The sequence below is a fragment of the Patella vulgata genome, chromosome 1, assembly GCF_932274485.2.
Source record: "Patella vulgata chromosome 1, xgPatVulg1.2, whole genome shotgun sequence".
NCBI classification, from domain to species: Eukaryota; Metazoa; Mollusca; class Gastropoda; family Patellidae; genus Patella; species Patella vulgata.
The window spans coordinates 30919024-30941810 of NC_065879.2; the positions used below are offsets into that span (position 1 = coordinate 30919024).

The following is a 22787-nucleotide window of genomic DNA, read 5'->3' on the forward strand; positions in this document are numbered from 1 at the left end:
ACTTGGATTATGAACCACATGGCCAATTCTCACTAAGGTAGCCAACAAGCATGTTGATTGACTTCTTAATTAATCCGTTGTAATTTAGCCAGCAGTAGATTGATATACTATACTGGCCTGTTCATTGTTTTACCAATAACCTAGATCAAACATCCAACGGTTAAAGCCGACAAAAAGCAGCCGATTAAGAACAGTGCTGAATGGGTGGTCGAATAGATAACATGTGCGTGTTGCATCATAAGGTCTGTCATTAGTCAACTGACGCGGTTTCGATTCCCTGGGTTGTAAGTGACGAGGAGTAGGGTTGTCTGTCCAACCTTGTGGGTTTTCTCGCTCGGCCAAAGACCCCTACGCCCAGGTGAATTATTGAAATAAAATTGAACCACATGTTAGTCCCAAAATGACCTGGTTTGTGTCGAGTGGATGTTAAACCCCATTTCTCTCTCTTATTGCCAGAGTTAAGACCTTGATCACTTTGAAATGTCTTGTGGATGCTCTAGAGGCTAAAGTTAATGTCCGATTGACTTTAGATTTATACACAGTGTTAAAGTTAAAGGCCGTGAGACGAAGAAGCCTAGTGATTTTCAACGATTTACGATTATTACTTCCAGAGTTATGGCCCAAAGTTATCATCAGATTGATTTTAAATTTTTTATACACAGTGTTTACGGTCATGAGACAAAGACAAGACACCTATAAATTTTCAAGGATTTCTGATAATTACTGCCAGAGTTATGGCCCTTGATAACTTCAAAAAATCTTGCAAATGCTCTACAGGCTAAAGTGATCATTCAATCGACTTTAGATTGATACACAGAGTTTAAGGTCTTGAGACGAACAAGAATGATATTGAGTTTCAAAGATTTTTGATAACTTGAACAGCTAAATCCATGATATTGAATGTTTTGTATACTAAACATTAGCATGGGGCAGAACTAGAAGCCAAACAAATTCTAATGATTTTATAATAATTACTTAACGAGTTGTTACTCTTGATCAGATTTAGTGTTATAATAAATGTTTCATTACTGACAAAAGAAAAAATATGCAACAAGTCTTGTTGACTGCCTGTACAATTTAGCTGCTGTGGGTTTATGTTTCGTTGCCTGGCAAACTATCTTTATTGGGGCCGACACTCTTTGAAAAAGCATTAGACTTTGCCAAATCAAGTACGATCGACATGAAATTTGGCATGCTTGTTCCTTGGACAATTGTACATCGATTGACAGGCCTGCTTCGATTTTTGATATTGCATCACTATCCAAGATGGCTGCGATGATATTATATTCGGTTCCTTGTCCATAGTACAATCGGGTTAGTTATTTATTTTTGTTACATTTATGGTGCTTCTCATTGAATATGATTCCAAGATATGCTTTTTTGTTGACAGTGTTCAAACCTACAGAAAGATGTTCAGATATTAACCATGGTGGAGAACTGTTTTATGTTTTTGAGGAATTTATTACATATGACTCCTAATAATGAGAGAAATACAGATTGGAAGGCCAATATGCTTATAAGGTACTTTATGTATAAATTCAAAAATATTTGTCAATTCAAAATTTCTAATATTGTTATGGTCTCAAACCTTTCCTCTTTTTGAAACTTTAAAGATGAATTGATAACAAAGTAAATTTATATCTTGATATTATTAACCCTTTTATGGGTAGAAAAAGAAATATAATAAGATTAATAAAAATTATACTGGTTTTTTAGGTTGATATTTGAAACCAAATTCAGCGATGTTATTCTGAAAATGTTGAGGATGGATGAAAAGGTCAGTAATGATGATTCATATTAGTTAATGTTTATATCATTAACTGTTTCAGGATAAGTTTATGACGTCAACAGAAATAATCAGAGATTGGAACTCAGTCCTGCTGAAGTCGAATCAATGACCTCACTTGCTATGAGGGGACATAACTAAACCTTAATAGTAAACAAGATAAATAATAATTTATGTAACATTTAAAACTAAAGAGTAAACACGATAAATTATAATCTATGTAACATTGGCAGATTTAGCTCTTACATACTGAATCTTAAGGACATAAAACGCTGTATCTTCTGTGAATTAAATTTTTGAAAATGTATAAAGGTCAGGGTGGTCCTTATTTTGCAAAATTTTGAAAAGTTAAGGAGCTATCCTCAATTTATGTTGGAATTGATAAGAGAAAAACGAAAAAAAATAAATAAAAATGTTTTTAAAGGAGGCTACCATCTATCAAAGATAGATCAAAGTTAAAGATCGAAGATAGATAAAAAAAATAATTATTTTTTTCATTTTTTTCTCATCAGTTCCAACATAAATTGAGGGTAGCCCCTTTTTAAAATTTTGCAAAATAAGGACCACCCTAATACTGGTATATCATTGAAATGTTATCTTTTTCTTTTGACAGGCCCGTTTCTGTTCATCAATAAGTCAGATGTTAACACTGATGTTTAAAGATCATGTAAGTTCAGTTTATTAATACACCTAGCTTATCCAATGGTCTATGATGCTAAACAATACATAAATAGTTTATTAATACTATATCCAATGGAGAGAGAGAGAGAGAAATGGGGTTTAACGTCCACTCGACACAAACTAGGTCATTTCGGGACTAACATATGGTTTAATTTTATTTCAACAATTCGCTTGCGCGTAGGGGTCTTTAGCAGTGGGATGAAACCGGAGGACCCGGAGAAAACCCATGAGGTTGGACAGGCGACCCTACTCCTTGTCACATACAGCCGGGGATTCGAAACCACGCCAGTTGACTCAATGACAGGTCTTATGATACCGCACGCACGTGCTAACCATTCGGCCATCCAACCCCCCTATATCCAATGGCCCATGGAGCTAAAAACTAAATATTTTTAATTGTTTGTTCAATATTCCATGTTTAAATACATGTATAATCATTTGCATATTGATTTATCATACTATTGTGTTGATTAATGCTTCATACCATGTTGATTAATTCCTCATACCATGTTGATTGATGCTTCATACCATGTTGATTGATTCATTGTACCATGTTGATTGATGCTTCATACCATGTTGATTAAGCTTCATACCATGTTGATTGATGCTTCATACCATGTTGATTGATGCATACTTAATACCATGCTGATTGATGCATCCTACCATGTTGATTTTTTTGTGACATATTTTGATACAGGCTGATATGATGTTGGAGGGAAAATATGCAGAAGAAGATTGGTCAAGCTCTAAATCTAAATCTAGCCTACTCTTTGATTTGTCAGACTTGAAAATGGAATTATTAGAACCTAAAGCTGATGATGTTCTGAGTTCTGTGGAAATAAAGCACCTGAAAGAATTATAGTAAGAGACACTTCATATGACATATCGATCTAATGATTTATGTAGCGAGGAGTACGGATGTCTGTCTAATCTTAGGTTTTCTTGTATGATTTCATCCCAACTGCGAGAGACACAAATGATATGACAGTTTTGTTTGTGTCAATCTTTGAGCCCATCCCTTTGTCAAGGTTGAAACGGTTTGACAGCCTGTAAGATGCAGGACATAGGTGGTAAATCTTAGCATTCCATGTGCCAAATATTATCTGTAGGACTTCATGATTAGATGTGCCACATAGCTTCACATGATTCAATTAAGACAGAAATGGGGTTTAACACCCAATAAACATAAACTAGGTCATTTTGGGACTATATTAAATCATAAAAAAATGTTAACAAACATAGAAACATTATTACCTTAATCCCAACCTGTGTAGCTGAAATGTCAGTGGTTGACAGGAAGCCACAGTGGCTTATTCTCTAACCAGGAGGTCACAGGTTCATTCTTGGTGTTGCCAAGAAACTTCCTCACACTTTTCCAGCCCGGTTGCCCCTTATCAGTGTTGCAGGACGGAAGGCCTGGAAAGATAAATGCATCTAGTCTCGGATGGGACCAAAAAAGATGGAGGTCCACCTGCAAACTCGTTGGAATGCAGGTGTAAGAATGGAGCAAAATTTCTTTCCAAACATTCTGCATGGGGTATTCCCTTCTTCATTAGCCCTATTGGGGCAGAAATATTTCATTTTTGTGGCCAAAAGGTTGGTTTGATGAAAAGATATATGGTACTGCTTTATTCATTAATACGGAAAAATTACAGACATTTAAAGAGTCTATTTTAGATTAGATGATTATAATTATCATGTCACTTCCTGTTGGATATAAATTGATTTGTATTATATGTTTCAGTGCTTATTTGGATGGATTTTGTAAAGAGTTTGTAAGTAATGGCTTTAGTAGACTGGTCAGATCTCTATTGGTGAGTTGGAACTTTTATTCTTTGGGGATGGGGTGGGGGGAGGGGGGGTTCAAATTAACGCAACCAATGTGTCAGATTAAAAGTACTACATGGACCAGGAATTGAGTCAGGCGTCATGGCTGTCGTCTTAGAATAGTTACATACTTTAATAAATTGAATTCCTCAATTGATGTGCAATTTTCCAAGGAACACGCGTGCAAAGTTTCATTCTATCGTAACTGAATTGGTGGAACCTTAGGCTTTTACGAAGAGCATTACTCCACAAGAAGAACAACTCGATGAGTAGCTCTTGGGACCAGTTCCTGGTCCAGATATGCCAGTTACTTCTGGTACACTCATTTTCAGGCTGTTGATGAATTTGTTTCCATGTACATGTACTTGTACAAATATTTTTATTTTTCAGTCCAATGTTTTGACGGAAAATGGTAAGAACTTGGATGATACTTACTTTTTGTGGATCGTTTCTTATTTCATGAAATATATCAACTGTCAGACATCTTTAGATAAGACTAAACCCTGTATTATGTAAGTATATTTTATTGAAGGAGATACATGTAGAAACTCACTTTTCATTGCTACAAATTACAGTGGTATGTAGACAGGCTATAGGGGGGTGTGGGTGCTTATCTGTTTCAGATGGGGTGGGGCGTTAGGGGGGCATCTAATCAAAGAGAGAGAAATGGGGTTTAATGTCCACTCGACACAAACTAGGTCATTTCAGGACTAACACATGGTTCAATTTTTTCAATAATTCGCTTGTGCTTAGGGGTCTTTAGCTGTGGGAGGAAACGGGAGGAAAGCCACGAGGTTGGACAGGCGACCCTACTCCTTGTCATGTACAACCGTGGAATCAAAACCACGCCAGTTGACTCAATGACAAACCTTATGATACAGCGGGCACACTCTAACCATTTGGCCATCCAATCAAAGAGTGAAATTAAATTAAATTATTTTTTAAATTTGAAATTGTTGCTGTTATTTTGCTGTACATTGAAGCTGCCCTACTGCATTTTGACCTTAAAATGCCTTACTTTCTTACATGACTCAAAACTAGAACCTATACTTGTGTCTTGGGGACATACAATCAAGGAGTTGGACCTTCGCATAACTAAAGCTCTGCACACTGCAGACAAATTCAATCTGTGAACTCTTTAGTAATTAAACAACAAAATTATATGTTCTGATCCTTGGTCAGTTTATGTAGATACCCCCCCCCCCCCAAAAAAACCCCCCCCACGATTTAAGATATTTTGTGATCCGCTTTTGGCAATCTGTTTATTACATTGTTTATAATGTCTGTTTTCAGTGAACCATATTCCACGGAGTTGTGTTGTGCACTGGTATATCAGGCTATTCATAACTGTCAAAACTTGATGGCACTTCAACAGAGAAATTGCTGGAGTGCATATTGTCAACGAAGGTATGTTTACTGAAGTTAATAATGTCTTACATTTCTACAATAATTGGGAATATGGCATACAGTGTGCTATGAGGGACATTTTGCTTGGGCAGTGGTGCTACTGCCTAATCTTTTTATACGCCCACATTTTCATGTGGACGTATATTGTCGTCGCCCCTGTCCGCCGTCCACAATTTGTTTGTGGACACTCTACAGATCACAATTTTTATTCGATTTTGACGAAACTTGAAATATTGGTCTATCTCCCAAAGATTTTGGTTCCTTTCGATAATGGCATATATCGGACCATAACTTCATGAATTATTGCCCCTGATTGTACGAAAAATTCACGTTTTTAGCTAGTGGTCTAGAGGTAACAGTTTTTATCCGATTTAAAAAAACGTTTCAATATATCACCAATACGCCCTAATAATGACTGAGGTCTATCTCGGTTCCTTTCGATATTGGCATGTATCGGACCATAACTTCATGAATTATGGCCCCTGATTGTACGAAAAATCACGTTTGAATATATCACCGTTACACCCAAATGAAGGTTGGGTTTGAACTGCCAGACAAAATGGCCATCCCTCGTACGCAAATAGTGTAAATATATGGTATATCAATTTCGTGGACCCTCTACAGTCAAAATTTTGATTAGATTTTGGTGAAACTTGAAATAAATCTTTATAACCTAAAGATCTTGGTTCCTGTCGATATTTGCGCACATCAGATTGTAACTTCCTGAATTATGGCCTTTGATTGTACGAAAAATCGCTTTTGGTTTAGCTTGTTCTCTATTCATCTCTTGCAAAATGTGGGCGTATCTTGCAAAAATGTTTTCAAATCCACCATTTTTTCTATTGGTGACCAATGTGTGGATTTTGTTGGTGATTTAAATTGAAGTCTGCATCCTTAATACTTTCGGTCATCTCTCTCAAGTCATAGTTCTCGAGAAAGATAAAATACTCCCCATAAATAGGCATTATGGTGGTGAAAAAGACAGATTGACGGCAAAATTGTTACCATCATTGCGAAATAAGAAGTTAACAATTAATTATCCAGTGCCATTCATGATTGTCATAGTTACGTAGCCGAGTCTAGTTTTCAGTTCCTATTTTCAAGAAAGGTTTAATAGGTCCATTTTGGGGTCAATATTCCATTCAGAATCTACGCAATTTTCACAATATAGCAAGGGATTGATGATCACTCAAATGACATTCATAGACTTTAATGAAATTTGTTGCCAACAAGATGCACTGTGTTCTGCATTTCTATAGAACATGTGTTTAATTTGTTTCTGTATCTTTATATGTTTTATTTCTAGACTGCATCTAACAGTTTGTGCCTTGTATCAGATGTTTAAACTATTACAAAATGAAGATGCATCGATGGAACGAATGCTAAGTATGAGTTACTTTATAGCTTTGAATTAAAATGATTCCAGAAAAGATTTATTTAGTATTTTCAGGGAATTGTTGATAATGTTGATGGTTGTTCTTTTTCAAAATTTGCACATTTATTCTGAGAAAAAAAGAACGACTGGAGAAATCATGTTAATGAAAAAAAGTAAATTGTAGAGTAGTTCATGGCTCAATAATTTGTCCTTATAAAAACTGACCCGCTAATCTGCCTGTCTGCACCATCGAGGAGATTTTCTGGAGTGAGTAAAGGTTAATTCGTACACGTGGAGTTGGAGATCGCAGCAAATATACGTCACAAGTAGCTTTTAAACAAACAGGTATTGGTATATAAAGCCAAGTAAAAATACACCTATTACACGCTTCGACTTTCGTGGTTATTTTACAGCAAACGTGAACAAAATGTTGATTGCACTCGTTGATTTAATTTTTGATTTTGGAGATTTTGGTACAGAGCTAGCTGTAATAGCTTCATTTCTTTTCTAACTTTCAAACTCATGAGTGCGGCCAGATTATTATTATTATCTTCCACATAAGTGTTCAGGTGCGCTTTACAATAAATACATGTATAGAAAATAGAAAATCAGTAAAAAATAATAATCATAGAAACGGTAAGAAACTAAATATCTATAAAATCAGTACAAAAATAAATATATAAATATCTATAAAATACATATGGTGAAGATTTAAAACTAATTCAACAATTAAAAGCCTCTTAGAATAAGAAAGTTTTAAGTTTAGATTTAAAAGTTGTTAAAGAGGTACAACTGCGCATACTGAAAGGCAAGAGATTCCACTGCTTTGGTGCTTGAAACGAAAACGATCGCTCTCCATAACTTGAAAGGTTGGCTCTTTTTTCCGTTAATAAAAAGTTGTCTCTGGATGACCGTAACGTTCGAGAAGGTTCATAAATATCCATAAGACAGGACAAGTAAAAGGGCGCCATACCATTAAAACATTTAAAAGTCAATAAAAGTATGTTAGATTTAATTTTAAAAACAATAGGCAACTCATTACAACACTTTGAGATTTACTTTTATTTAGTGGTTACATCCTTCATTTACATGCCGCTCTCATGAGTTTAGGAAATTAATATTTGCTAGCTCTAAATACGCAGAACTATTTGAGGCCGGAAAACAACCAAAACAAAATTTTTATTTGTAGTCTTTATTTTCCAGACATTTTTCGGTAACTCGGTGTAAATTATTTTTAGAGTATCTTTTTTAATTATTTCGTAGAATACTTTCCTCGAACTTTATTCAGCAATGTGTTCTTTTTTCATAACAAACTTCATACGGCACAATATATTTATTTATCTGTGGGACAAAAAATAAAGTTAGTGTTAAATTATTAGATTTATAGAGGTCTTTATTCATCTCTCTCAGTATTACATTCCATCATTTTTTCCTCTACTTTATCGGACAAATTCTCTCTCTCTCTCTCTCTCTCTCTAACATGCCATTATAAACAGACCATGTCTGTGGGGATACAGAGATGGAATCACTACTCATTTTAATATTAGGCTAATCGTTAAACAATTCATGTCAAAACGTCAGTCTTATGATATCCATCTAAACGTGTATTTTAATTGCCACTGTAGCATTATAAGTAGTTAATATTCAGACATTTGAAGGCGTCGGCATATCGTAAAAAAACCTAAGCGTTTGTGCATGTGTACAGATGTTGAAAATCCAATCGTCTCATAGAGTGTATTCCGTTACTTCGCGGCAAGAAAAAAAAAAATGTTTTTCCACTGTGATGAAGAAATCTTCGTTCCAGGGACGTGATTCTACTTTTATTTTGACCAAGAACCATAACTCGTTTTGTCACAAAGAGTTAACTGGCTTGATAATGTGCTCCGAACATAATTTCAACTAATTTTTCAAACATGCCAAAAAGGTTATATCTTCAAAATTCAAACATGGCCAGACTTCGATTGTTGATGAATCAAGTTTTTATGGTAAGTCTTATCATATAATTCTAAAATAAGCCAGAATTTTTGTCAATGTGTTGTAAAATTTATTGAGCTTGGACCACTCTATAAATTAATTTCTCTGGAGCAATACAGAATTGCTATAAATAGGCAGTTTACATTAAAATTACTAGTCTTGGTCCATAAGAGTATTTTTAGGACCTCAGGCTATTGATTTGAAGAAGAGTGAATTAAATTTCAGTCAATCGAAAAATGATAACACAATCAAAATTTTTTCACCCTAGAAGGTTCACTTAATATACTAATATTTCATATCATTGGAGCCAATGTGAATCAGACTTTACACAGTTGTATCCTGTAAAATAATTTCAATAGACCAAAAGAATCTTTTTCAAATTAAAATCTGAAATCTGTGAGTAACATTGTTATTATTTAATATTGTCTACCTAATATTTTCAGTTGATATCGCCAACATGAAAACCCTACAGAGATTATTCCTTCTGTTATTAAATCAGTTTAAACCACATCTACAAGGAGTACTTTATCTCTCAGATGTCATACAAACCAACCATATTTATATCCAATTACTTGATACCTGGAGTAAAAAAGAGTATCTCACACCACATTTTACTTTACAAAAACATGTGTCATTGTAAGTATATACCACTTCTCAATTCTTATTTGACCTTTTGTATTCTTATATTACTGTCATGTCCTCCATCGTCCACAATTTCTTGTGAACACTCTACAGCTTATATTTATTATACGGTCTTTTTGAAATTTAAATATATTTGTTTATATTAGTGAGATGAAGACGTATATATAATTTCAACAATTTCTGAAAATTACGTCTAGAGTTATGGCCATTGTTTAACTTTATAGAACCTTGTGAATGGTCTTTCGAGAAAATTTGTCATCTGATCTGTATGAAATTGATATTAGTGTCTTGTAAATGCTTCCATTATCTACATTACAAAAGAATAAATATGCAGCAACCCTTGTCAATTGCGCAAACGATTTAGCTGCTGTAGGTGTATGTTTCGTTGCCTGGCATCCAATCTTTATGTTTGCTATAATTTGGTATTTGTCCCCCGCCTTTCGAAGAAAGCAGGGGACTATTAAAATGGGTTCGTGTTTCTGTCCGTCCGTCTGTCTGTTCTGTCCATCACACTTTTTGGGACACAATGACTCTCCTTCTAATTGAGCTAGAATGTTCAAACTTGGTGTGGGTGTTTATTAGGTCAATGCCTTGATGGAGTTCGAAGATGAGCATTTTCTGCTTAGGGTAAGCAGAGATAAACAATTTGATTGGTTGATGCTTTGGGACACAATAACTTTAGTTCTAATTAAAGATACATTATAGGAGATTCGATGATGAGTTGGCAGTTCTCACTATAATAGTTAAAAACTAGATAATGTAAAGGCAATTTGCTGAAAATTTCATTCAAATTGATCCACTATGAACCGAGAACTAAACAGTTGAAATTTCCGACTAGCCTCGATCATCATTACTAAAGTCAGTACGATAAACAGCATAGTCTCGATTATCCATTTAATCGTTAAATCGTGAAGGAAAGTTATGCAGTAAATCGGCTCATAATCCACTAAAGGTCGCACTCTAGCGATGCCATTTAGAGTTGATTATGATCTGGATAGGTTAATTAATGTCTAATTAATAATTTAGATAACATTTCAGGCCTAAAGAAAGACCTGCAATAGACAAATTTAGCTCTTGCATAAGGTATGTTTAAGTGAGAGTGATGAAATTTAATGTATAGTTTTATTACATCAATAACTTGAATAAGTTCAATGATGAGAATTTTCTGCTTAGGCTAAGGAGCGATAAGCAATTTGATTGGTCAAGACTTTCGAACATAACAACTCTGCTTTTAAATAAGGTAGAATGTTTAAACTTGATGTAGATGTTCATTAGGTGAATGTCTTGACTGAGTTCAATGATTAACATTTCGAGCTAAAGCTAAGCAGAGCTAAGAAATTTCATTGGTCGATGCTTTGGGACAAGATAAATTTGATTCTATCTGATCGATAGTGATGAAACTTGGTGTATAGTTGATAATCAGTTTGATTGCTTCATACTTTTGAAAAATATAAATGTGCAATTAATTAATATGTGTCATCTATTTATTTTGGGATTTCGGCGGGGGACATCAGCCTCACTGTATGCTTGTTTAGAATTTATATATTTAATTCATTTAAAGTGTGTGCAATTGACCACATTTAATACTCCAGACATTACTGTTATAAGAATTAACGGGGGGGGGGGGGGGGGATGGCTGAATGGTTAGCGTGCGCGCGCTATATCATAAAGCCTGTCATTGAGTCGACTGGCGTGGTTTCGAATCCCCGGTTGTACGTGGCAAGGAGTAGGGTTGCCTGTCCAACCTCGTGGGTTTTCTCCGGGTCCTCCGGTTTCCTCCCACTGCTAAAGACCCCTACGCGCAAGCGAATTATTGAAATAAAATTAAACCATATGTTAGTCCCGAAATGACCTAGTTTGTGTCGAGTGGACGTTGAACTCCATTTCTCTCTCTCTATAAGAATTAACAATATTTTGAAAATGGCAGTTATGTTTTACAAGCTGTTTTGTGTTTGATCAATTGGTGATCTTTCAGATTTGCTAAGAATAAATTAATGAGGACGTATTCTTTCTCATTGGGAAGTTATGAGCATAATGCACCTGAGTTAAATACATGTATTTTGACTTTGATGCATCATATGACTGGTAGTATAGACAGTATGGAGGTATTGATGCAGTTGCCGATTATTATAATATTTGGACAGATGTGGGAAAAGGGCGCCTGTCAGGTAATTTTTATACACCCACATTATCTCCACTTCAGTTTGTTGGTTCATCTCTCTGTGGATCTACAGGCTAAAGTTCTTATTTGATTGATTTACAATTTATACACAATGTTTATTTTTATGACACAAAGAAGCTGGTAACTTGAACTACTAAAGTCATCATCTGATTGCTGATATGTGTTTAGTATAATAAAACTAGACAAATCAAACTGAATTTATTTCTGATAATTAAGCATTTAGCCATTTTAGGGTCTTGTAAATGTTGCCATTACCAACAAAAGTATAAATGTGTGACAGTCTTTGAGGACTGCTGGACAACTTATCTGTTGTGGGCGTATGCTAGTTGCCGGGCTACCTATCTTATAATTATTCATGAAAATGGAATAAGATTATTTGTTGATTTATAACGTATTCTCAACATACCTCTTCCGCAAGCCAGTTGTTTCGCATGGCAATAAAGCACTTCAGGATGGTAAAAAAAAACTAGATTACAATTATTTTATGCTATTGAGATATATCTCTCTTTACTTGTAATTGTCATCTACACAAATCATAATCAGTACCATGTCACTGAACAAATTTTTTTTTGACCAGGAAATGGGTCCCAAGTGATACTCATCTTCTTGGTGTTAGGGGTGATGTTCTTTGAAAGGCTCCGTCTATTTAAGTACAATTGACATTTAGTCCCGAAATGATCTAGTTTGTATCCATTTCTGTCTCTCGTGATCGACATAAAACTTGGCATGTCTGTTCTTTGGACAATGGAGAATCGATTGGCAGACTTTGTTATTTTTTAAATACAAGATGACTGCAATGATGTCAAACAAGGTTCCTGGCCCATTGTACATTGGTACTTGTTAATTTCAGATCATTTATTTTATGTTCTTTAATTTAAATATTTTACCATTAGTGAAAATCGGAAATGTTATTACACTTGCAAATGTTGAATTGTTACAATTTCCATCATGAAACAAATGACATGGCTGTTGGTGACTGTTTCATTTCCTTATACTAGGGTGACCCATGCACCTACAGAAATACAGTCAACCGCTGATAGTTCGAGACTACCACTGAAGCGTGCACATTCGCCGTGTCGAGGCCAACTTTCTGACAGTATGATACTATAAATAGCCATGGCACGTGCAATTCTCTACAAATCTATCAACTATTACAGCCGTAAAAAATTTATTGTTGACGATTTTGAATAGCAGTAAAATTAAGCTTCTTGGTTATTACAGCAGATTTAGAAATTACGTTCGTTTCATTTTTTAAATCGCTTTATCATTAACTGTACCGTTCAGAGCAGCATCTTTTGGTTTAGTACAAATAATATCTCTGAAGCACTCGGGTTAGACAGGAACATGATACTAGCAGTAGTTTCATTTTACTTTTACAAGCTTCTTAAAACAATTGTTGAGCTAGCTAACGTGCTCATTTCTAAATTCAATTTCTTGTTCTAGCTTTCTGTTATGTTTCGTAAAAAAGTTGTCTTGATTATCCCGACCTGTCAATCAGCCCTTGAATGGTCGATAGACTGGTTAAGCGAGACTAATTTCAAAACAAGGGCACGTAACCTATTTTTTACTCAAGAGTGTCTGGATGTTATGGACGACACATGGAACCAGTTTTCAGTCTATTATTTATAGATGATTAATGGTCATAGCTTATTAAGTACAACATGATCGTTTATTTAGTGACTATAATTGTGTGAAACTGATTTGAGGCTTGGCATATATATAAATATTGTGGCGAAATTGTCGAGATATATGGAGATATTTATTTATGGTGGGTCACCCTACTTATACAAAATATGTTTTTTATTTTCTAGGAATTTACACATCTGATCGAACTTGTTCTACATAAATTTATTTCCAAGTCTGGTGCTAACCCTGATCAAATGGCACATGAATTATTTGAAGCAGGACAAGACTCGTCTGTGAGGTAAATGAACATGTATCTTGTGTGTAAATTAATTGACTTTTAGCCAGTCATTAATTATCCCACACCACACACCATTATTTGTAAACACACCAACATATTATAGTAGGCGTGACTTGTGCAAATTAGAACATTTCTCAATTGAATGGCCGACGGCGATGCGATTCTCGGCTCTTTTTGGTTTTATCGATGCATCGGCAAAAAATAGTAATTATTAGCTTTATGTGTCCGAGTACTCTGAGGAGTTCACAAATTCGTCCACTAGAATAAGTAACACCTTTTCAATACATGTAACGGTACAAATCAATGAATCCCGCACGTTGTATTAGGCTAGTCCAGCTTGACCTGTTTACGCTACGCTTCCGTTAGTTTGTCTCCATTTTCCAGTAATCTAGTATACAGTCCATGGCCAGACGAACTATGTCAGAACGATAATAATTCCCGTCCGTTTTTTAACACTGGTTTTAAAACGATTTAGTCTTTCTGTCTCGGGCAATAGAGAATGTACTTCATAAATGCCTATAGATAGGCTTTGGGGCGATCTGTATATAAATAATCCAAACTGTCTCTTGTAATCACCTTACCCCGCACGCCTTCACAACAGATTTGAACAATGGCTGACGAGTATCAATTGAAGTGAATCGTGGAAATATAGTTATTCAAATAAATCGACATTTCTATAATGATAATGTTGGGGAAATCTATGTTTCTATCAGAAATACTAATGCTATTTCGGTAAGTTTTGAATAACAAAATGGCGGCAAAAAAAATCCCAATGCATTGATGCGAGTATCGATGTTTTGGTCCGATGCGTAAAATTTTACTTGATATCAGCACTAATTAAAATAGACGAAATTGGCACTGAAAGCACATATTAATATAATATGAATGTATATAAAGTGATTTATGTTCAGTTTTTAAAAAAATTATTGTAATTTCTAATCAATTATGTTCAGTGAAATACATGAAAAGTCAGAATTGAAGGACAGTCGTTTAGCTCAAGTTAGTCCATTCAACACATTTATTTTATTAGTATGTGTTGTTTGTGAATCTGCCATTACTAATTACTTTTACATTGTCTTGTGTGTTCATTACAAATGGCATCCGAAACCACAGAATACACGACTCGTGTACTGATTATAGAATGTTCATTATGTCCTAAATATTGTATATTAGGATGCTATCCTATATTTTCATGACAAGATATCAACATCAATATTGATGGTAATGGATCAATACTTAATTATAATTTGTGTTTTTAATTTCATATAATACGGAAAATATATTCTGTTTTCATTCCTAGTTCAATAATGAACCAAGGTTAAATTTCTTAGTTAATGTTTTATTAGTCAGTCCCAGAATATAAATAGAAAAATCACTGAACTGCAGATAAACTAAAAATATATTATTTATGTTGTAGTCAAAGTATATTAATTGAACAATGGACTGATGAAGAAGAAGACTTGTTGATGAGTTTCCTGGCTGGTGATGATGATGAAAACCTGATGGTGGATAATATTGTCCAACATTTTACAGAAAATGGAATTGAGAAAACACCATACGAAGTAAGTGTTCTCTTAATCAGAGGCATCAGAATGAAATATTTGTAATCATAGGTAGATTTTACTATACAAAATCATTATTTGGATTCATCTGAAATTTTCTATGTAGTACATTTTCCAGAAACTGTTACATTGTTTATTGTTTATTTTTAAATATTAAATCATTTCATTGAATTATGTTATTCAGTATTTTGTAGCTGGTCAAATTCCTTTATGTTATTCTGACACCATGGCAAGTCCCGGTAGTTTGAATAGTCTTGGAAACACTTATCAAATTATACACTGGCATAAACCGCATGATTAAAAAATTTTAGTGCTTTGAAATGTGATGTTTATAAGAAGTCATTTAGCCCAGCAGTGATCCTGTGACAAAATAAAAACACAAAAATAAAATCCTCTCTCCCACATCAGATTTTTGGAAGGATTGTCTAAAAACCAGAATACTTTTTTTTATATTGCCTAATATTTGTGAGATTGTGAATTGCTCTATGTTAAAGTTATTTCATGGCGCTTATTATTTTTACAGGTAGCTAAACACCTTTCTAAAACTGGCTTGTTAACTGATCAGCTTCTTGTGAATGTTCAAGAAATACTGGAAGAGGTATGTTTTCAGGGATCGCAATTCAGACAATTACGTTAGTTGATGGTTTAGGACGTGATTAAATTTGATTCTAATTAAATGAGAGTGTATAGTTTCATTATATCAACACGTTGACTAAATTTGATAATGAGCATTTCTGCTCAGGGTAACGAGAGCGATAAACAATTTGATTGTTCAAGACTTTGGAGCATGAAAACTTTGATCCTAATTGAGCAAGAGTGGTGAAACTTGCTGTATGGTTGACTAAGTTCGATAATGATTTTTTTCTGTTTAGATTAAGTATATACAAAGCAGGTTGATTGCTCAATGCTTTATAAAAACATAATGTGCAATTAATTAATGTGTCATCTAATTATTTTGGAATTGCGGAAGGAGACATCAGCCTCACTGTTGGCTTGTTTTATATAACCCTATATTGAATCATAAAGTTTCGGAAATTATATCTTAATTCCATCTACAATTTCTGTGCAAATATTTTTCAGAAAAATGATAGTTTTGATGCATCTGAAGAATTTAACGACTTAGATGCTGATGAGCTAATAAAGAAAATAGTTGAAAAACTGAAATCTGATGGCAATGAATGTGTTACATGGCTACAAGAGAGATTGTTAGAAACGGCTCGAGCCAAATCATGTAAGTGTTTTCATTTATTTACATTTATGTAAGAAGTAAGTATTATGGAAGCTGTCCATCTAGAATTTAATATTGTCAGGTTTAAACAGTTTAAACTTCATAATATTAATTGCTAAATAGAGCTGTGGTAGGTAGTCAAGCTGTCAGGGAACTAGATTCTTAACTGGGTTACCGGTACCCAGGTTTGAATTCAGGTGTGGGCCTAGAAGATCCCACAGGTCTTTCAAGCTGAGTCATCATTTATCAGGGGTTGTACCCACATAGTTGGACAATTAAAATGTTGCCTAGTTGTTTGGGGGGGTTAGATGGCCGAATGGTTAGACCTGTCATTGAGTCAACTGGCGTGGTTTCGAATCCCCGGTTTTCTCCGGGTCCTCCGGTTTCCTCCCACTGCTAAAGACCCCTAAGCGCAAGCGAATTATTAAAATAAAATTAAACCATATTTTAGTCCCAAAATGACCTAGTTTGTGTCGAGTGGACGTTAAACCCCATTTGTCTCTCTCTCTCTCCCCTAGTTGTTTGGATAGGATAAAAATCTGACTTCTCCTCATGCACACAAGCCTTGACAATTCGAAATGAAAGCAAAGTTTGTTGAAAATTCTCCTCTGTATCATTGCATATGTAAACAGAATTGATAATTACCATTGTTTTGTCTCAAAATGACCTAAGCATTGTGTTGACAAAACATTGTACAGCATTCCATTTCATACATTGCTAAATTATGAAATACAGGCCACCACTTTCAACATAAATGCGTCTTTCTGCTAAAGATAATACTGTCTGAAACTCAGCTTTTCCAGAAATTGTATACAAGTATTTGAAGTTACATTTTACAATGAAATTACAAAAGATAATCAGCCCAACTTTGACATTTGGATCAAGAAGGTCTTTTAAGAGAACCAAAAAACACACTATATTATCTGTTTCCTAGAACTGTGTACATTTATTTGTATCTTTGTGTCCTTTTGAGACTGTTTATATAGTGTTGTTAATAAAATACCGTGAAAGGTGTGAAGCAGTGTCAACCAGTCGGTATCTCATGATCGAGGCTATCTCATGGCGGCAGTTCTGGGATCGTTGGTTGCTAGTCACGTAAATAAAATAATAAGTATATATGTGGTCTTTGGTGAATGCTGCAGCTACCATTCCTTGGTATGGATGACAGATATGATAGGGCTTTATCACTTCTGGTTTTACGGATGGACTCCGTGTATTTTTTCACATTCTAGCCTACTTTACGGACATGCGGGCGGGTCATGAGAAACAAACAATTAATTAACCGCTGCCTAACAGATGTTTATTTTATTTTGACCGTATATTATAGTCAGTCAGTGTCAAGTGAAAGCCTTTTGAAAATAACAGTGAACTGCAGCAAAGATTGACGATCAGATTTATAATGATAAGATTAATGTTGACTTTATTTTCTGAGAGAACATATTTAGTACACAAGTTTTAATTTTCAACATGTTCCTCTGCCTCTATGAAACTATCAACTGCATATGTATATCAGCTTATTGAGGGAAGATTTTCAGTACCTGCCAGGTGATGGGTAAAAAAGAAAATGTCTGTTTTGTTGATATTAATATTTAAGACCTATGCATAGAACAAAAGCATAGTTATTTTAATACTTTTTTGTAATTAGGTAAGTATTGTGTTGTATGTAGTTATTTTGAATATTATATTCTTACACTTTTATTTATAGATACAAATGTACCAATGGGAGAATGGCCTGATCCACTACCTTACTCCTATTTATGTAAGGTTACCTATTTTAATTATACGCCCACATTTTCATGTGGACGTATTATGCCGTCGCCCCTGTCTGTACATCCTTCCGTCCGTTCATTCACAATTTGATTGTGGACACTCTACAGGTCACAATTTGTATCCAATTTTGACGAAACTTGAAATTTAGGTCTATTTCCCAAAGATCTCAGTTCCTTTTGATATTGGCATGTATCGGACCATGACCTCATGAATTATAGCCCCTGATTGTACGGAATAAACGTTTTTAGCATTGTGGACACTCTAAGAGGTCACAATTTTCATCTGATTTTGATGAAACTTGAAATACATGCTTATAACCCAACGATCTTGGTTCCTTGCGATATTCGTGCATATCGTATATGAATTATGGCCCATGGTTGTATGAAAAATCACTTTGTTACCTTGTGGTCCCTCTAGAGGTCACAATTATTATCCGATTTAAAAAAACGTTTGAATATATCAGTGTAACATCGTAAAGTCGGTTGAGTTCGAAAATTAGAAAAAAAAACTGCTGGACAAAATGGTCGCCCTTTGTATGCAAATAGTGTAAAAATATGGTATATCAAGGTTGTGGACCATCGCAATTTTGATCCGATTTTGATGAAACTTGAAATACATGTTTATATCCCAAAGATCTAGGTTCCTGTAGATTTTCATGCATATCGGACCGTATGAAAAATCGCTTCTTTTTTTTTTAGTTTGTTCTCTGTCCATCTCTTGAAAAATTTGGGCGTATCTTGCATGTCAACTGCTTGTTTTTTGTTTTTTTTATACGTCCACATGGAAATGTGGTCGTAAATTGTCATCGTCCGTCTGTCTCTCCGTTGTCCACAAATTCCTGTGAACACTCTACAGACTACATTCATCATCTGATTGTTTTGAAATTGATATATGTTGTTTGTATTTTGAAATTGAAATTTCTCGTATACATTGGTGACATGACGGAGTCTATTTTATTTCAATAATTTCCGTTAATTTCTTCTGGAGTTATGTCCCTTGTTTCACTTTAAGGGGGGTTGGATGGTCGAATGGTTAGAACGCGCGCGCTGTATCATACGGTCTGTCATTGAGTCAACTGGCGGGGTTTCGATTCCCCGGTTGTACGTGACAAGGAGTAGGGTAGCCTGTCAAACCTCGTGGGTTTTTTCTGGGTCCTCCGGTTTCCTCCCACTGCTAAAGACCCCTACGCGCAAGCGAATTATTGAAATAAAATTGAACCATGTGTTAGTCCTGAAATGACCTAGTTTGTGTCGAGTGGACATTAAACCCCATTTCTCTCTCTCCTGTTTCACTTTATTGCACCTTGTGAATGCTCTAACGACAAAAATTATCATCCGATCTGTATGAAATTTATGTGCATCCCTTAAATTAGTGAAACGAAGAAGCCTATTGAATTTCAGCAATTTCCAATAATTAGGTCTAGAGTTATGACCCTTGTTTCACTTTGTTGAACCCTGTGAATGCTCTAACGACAAAAGTTATCATCTGATCTGTATGAAATTTATATGCATTATTTAGATTAGTGAAACAAAGAAGCCTATTGAATTTCAGCAATTTCCGTATATTATGTTTGGAGTTATGACCCTTGTTTCACTTTGTAGAACCCTGTAGACACTCTAGCTACAAAAGTTATCATCCGATCAGTATGAAATTTATATGGATTATTTAAATAAGTAAAAACAAAAAGGCCTATTGAATTTCAACAATTTCCGTTAATTACGTCTAGCGTTATGGCTCGTTTCACTTTATTGAACCTTGTAAATGCTCGAATGATGAAAGTTATCATCTGATCTGTATGAAATTTATATGCATCATTTAAATTAGTGAAACAAATAATCGTATTGAATTTCAGCAATTTCCGTTAATTTCTTCTGGAGTTCTGACGAGGAATCTTATTCTTAATTGGTTGTTTTTTTGTCGGCTTTAGCCGCTTGAAGTTCAATCAAGCCGATTGGTAAAACAATGAACCGGCCACTATGGTATCATAAATCAATCTACTTTCGGCTAAATTACAATGGGTTAATTATTACTTGTTAAAGATACATTATGGGAGATAAGATAAAGAGATGGCAGTTCTCGCTATAATAGTTAAAAACTAGATAGTGTAAAGGTAATTTGCTGAAAATTTCAGTCAAATTGATCCACTTTGAGCCGAGAAAGAAGCGGCTGAAATTTTTGCATAGTCTCGGTCATCATTACTAAAATCATTAATATAAACAGCATAGTCTCGATTATCCATTTTTATTGATTAATTATCAATAGCCGTTAGCGGCATATAGGAATCTAATCCAGCCAACATCGATGGCTAGCCTTCACATCGAGGGTTTATTATGGCCTGGATAAGTTAATTAATGTCTAATTGATAACTTAGATAACATTTCAGGCCTAAAGAAAGACTTGTAATAAGCAGATTTTGCTCTTGCATAATGCATGTTTAATCAAGAAGTCAATCAACTTGCTTGTCGGCTACAATAACAGTCATATCTCCGTGAGAATCTGCCATGTGGTTCATAATCCGAGTAATTAGCACAAGTAACGGTAATTTTGATAATTCGGTTAAAAAAAAGCTTGCTGATTATTCATAACAGGTCCAGTAATTTCGTTTGAGGAAATAAGCCTCGTGCCAAACGAAGGAAGACGATCTCGGCATGGATTGTGCATCTATCGCGTGTACCGGTAGATATTAAAATAATAATTGGATCATAATTTAATGGTTTCACTGACCAGTTGTTAGTTAAATATAAATCTTAGTTGAATATAATCCTCGGATAGAACACCAAATACACTGAGAAACAGTCATTAAATATTATGAATCTCCAATGCTGATGACATGTGACATCGGTTGAAATTGGATCAATAAACCAGCGATGCTAGTTTTAGTTTTAAATAGCGTTTACCGTTATGATTTTTTATTTTATACACATGCTGACAAAGAGTCCTAATTTTTAAAATATTGTCATTATTATTATTGAAAGCTATATGGCATAGTCGCATGGAATTTAATTTTAAAGCTATTTCCATTATGGTTGTCATGTGATCACTGTGCCGTGTGTCTATCATGGATGAATGAATAAAAACATTTGCAAGTTACTTGATAGAAAAAAACCTACAAAGAAATACTGTAGTGCCGTATCAGCTTATATCCATTGAAAAAAACAAATACAGTAATTTATTCAGGAATATTACTGACATGAATTTCAAGCAGGTACTGAATTGAATATGGAAAATTTTCCAAACGTTGTGCCTATTTGTCATTATTTTTGTGGTAATTACATACAGTAGAATACGATATTTCTCAAATTACCAAGAATTATTTTTGTTAAAGTCTGGTTATATTATAGGGAATGGATGGTTATATTATAGGGAATGGAAGCTTAAAATTTTAAAACCCAGTTCCTACCGGGATCTCATTTGATCCAATTCTGGCCGGTTAGTTTCAAAATAGATTAAGAACCCTGGTTCTGACTCTTGTTTCCCTTTGTTGCACTTTGTGAATATGCCAAAGTTATCATCCGATCTGTATGAAAATTATACGCATCATGTAAATTATTGAAACTAACAAGCCTATTGAATTTCAGCACATTCCAATAATTCCTTCTAGAGTTATTGACCTTGTTTAACTTTTGAACCTTGTGAACACTCGAATGATGAAAGGTATCATATAATCTGTATAAAATTTATATGCATCATTTGAATTAGTGAAACGAAGAAGCCTAATATATTTCAGCAATTTCTAATAATTACTCCTTGAGTTATGGGCCTTGTTTCACTTTGATCTGTATGAAATTTATATGCATTATTTAAATTAGTAAAACGAATAAGGTTATCGAATTTCCACAATGACCCTTGTTTCACTTTGTTGCACCTTGTGAATGCTCTAACATCAAAAATTATCTGTCAATCTGTATGAAATTTATATGCATCATTTAAATTAGTAAAAAAAAGTATCCTATTGAATTTCAACAATTTCCGTTTATTACGTCTACAGTTAAGGCCCTCGTTTCAGTTTATAGCACCTGAAATTATAATTATAGGACGAAAATTATAATCTGATCTGTATGAAGTTGTCTTGTAAATGCCTGCATTACCTACAAAAGATTAAATATGCAACAACCTTTGTTGACCGTTCCGATGATTTAGCTGCTGTGGGCTTATGTGTCGTTGCCTGACAACCTATCTTTCATACTATTATTTTAGTTTAAAAATGCACTTTAGATTACAAAGCCTGTCATTGTTTCGAGTTGCGTTTCAATCACAAACTTGTACATTACAAGAAATAGGTCAGCCTGCTCAACCTTATGGGTTTTCTCGGGATCCTCCTGTTTCCCCTCACTGCTGAAGATTCCTACACAAGCAAGTTAATTATTGAAATAAAATTGTACCATGTTAGTCCCAGTTTTTGACGAGTAGACAGTAATCCCCAATACTC

The 22787-nt window shown here is 34.6% G+C and overlaps 1 protein-coding gene across 1 annotated transcript in view; it reads left to right on the forward strand.

Moving 5' to 3' along the window:
- The window catches only part of LOC126828140 (protein timeless), a 44942-nt gene that overhangs the window by 16210 nt on the left and 5945 nt on the right, over window positions 1-22787 (forward strand). Inside the window, exons 6-20 of the mRNA XM_050557736.2 lie at window positions 1391-1521; window positions 1717-1777; window positions 2400-2453; window positions 3165-3328; window positions 4212-4281; window positions 4685-4806; window positions 5588-5701; window positions 7008-7087; window positions 9494-9686; window positions 11668-11860; window positions 13686-13798; window positions 15216-15360; window positions 15884-15958; window positions 16441-16591; window positions 18294-18347. Coding sequence (XP_050413693.2) covers window positions 1391-1521; window positions 1717-1777; window positions 2400-2453; window positions 3165-3328; window positions 4212-4281; window positions 4685-4806; window positions 5588-5701; window positions 7008-7087; window positions 9494-9686; window positions 11668-11860; window positions 13686-13798; window positions 15216-15360; window positions 15884-15958; window positions 16441-16591; window positions 18294-18347 — 1720 coding nt within the window. The remainder of the gene's footprint in view (window positions 1-1390; window positions 1522-1716; window positions 1778-2399; window positions 2454-3164; window positions 3329-4211; window positions 4282-4684; window positions 4807-5587; window positions 5702-7007; window positions 7088-9493; window positions 9687-11667; window positions 11861-13685; window positions 13799-15215; window positions 15361-15883; window positions 15959-16440; window positions 16592-18293; window positions 18348-22787) is intronic.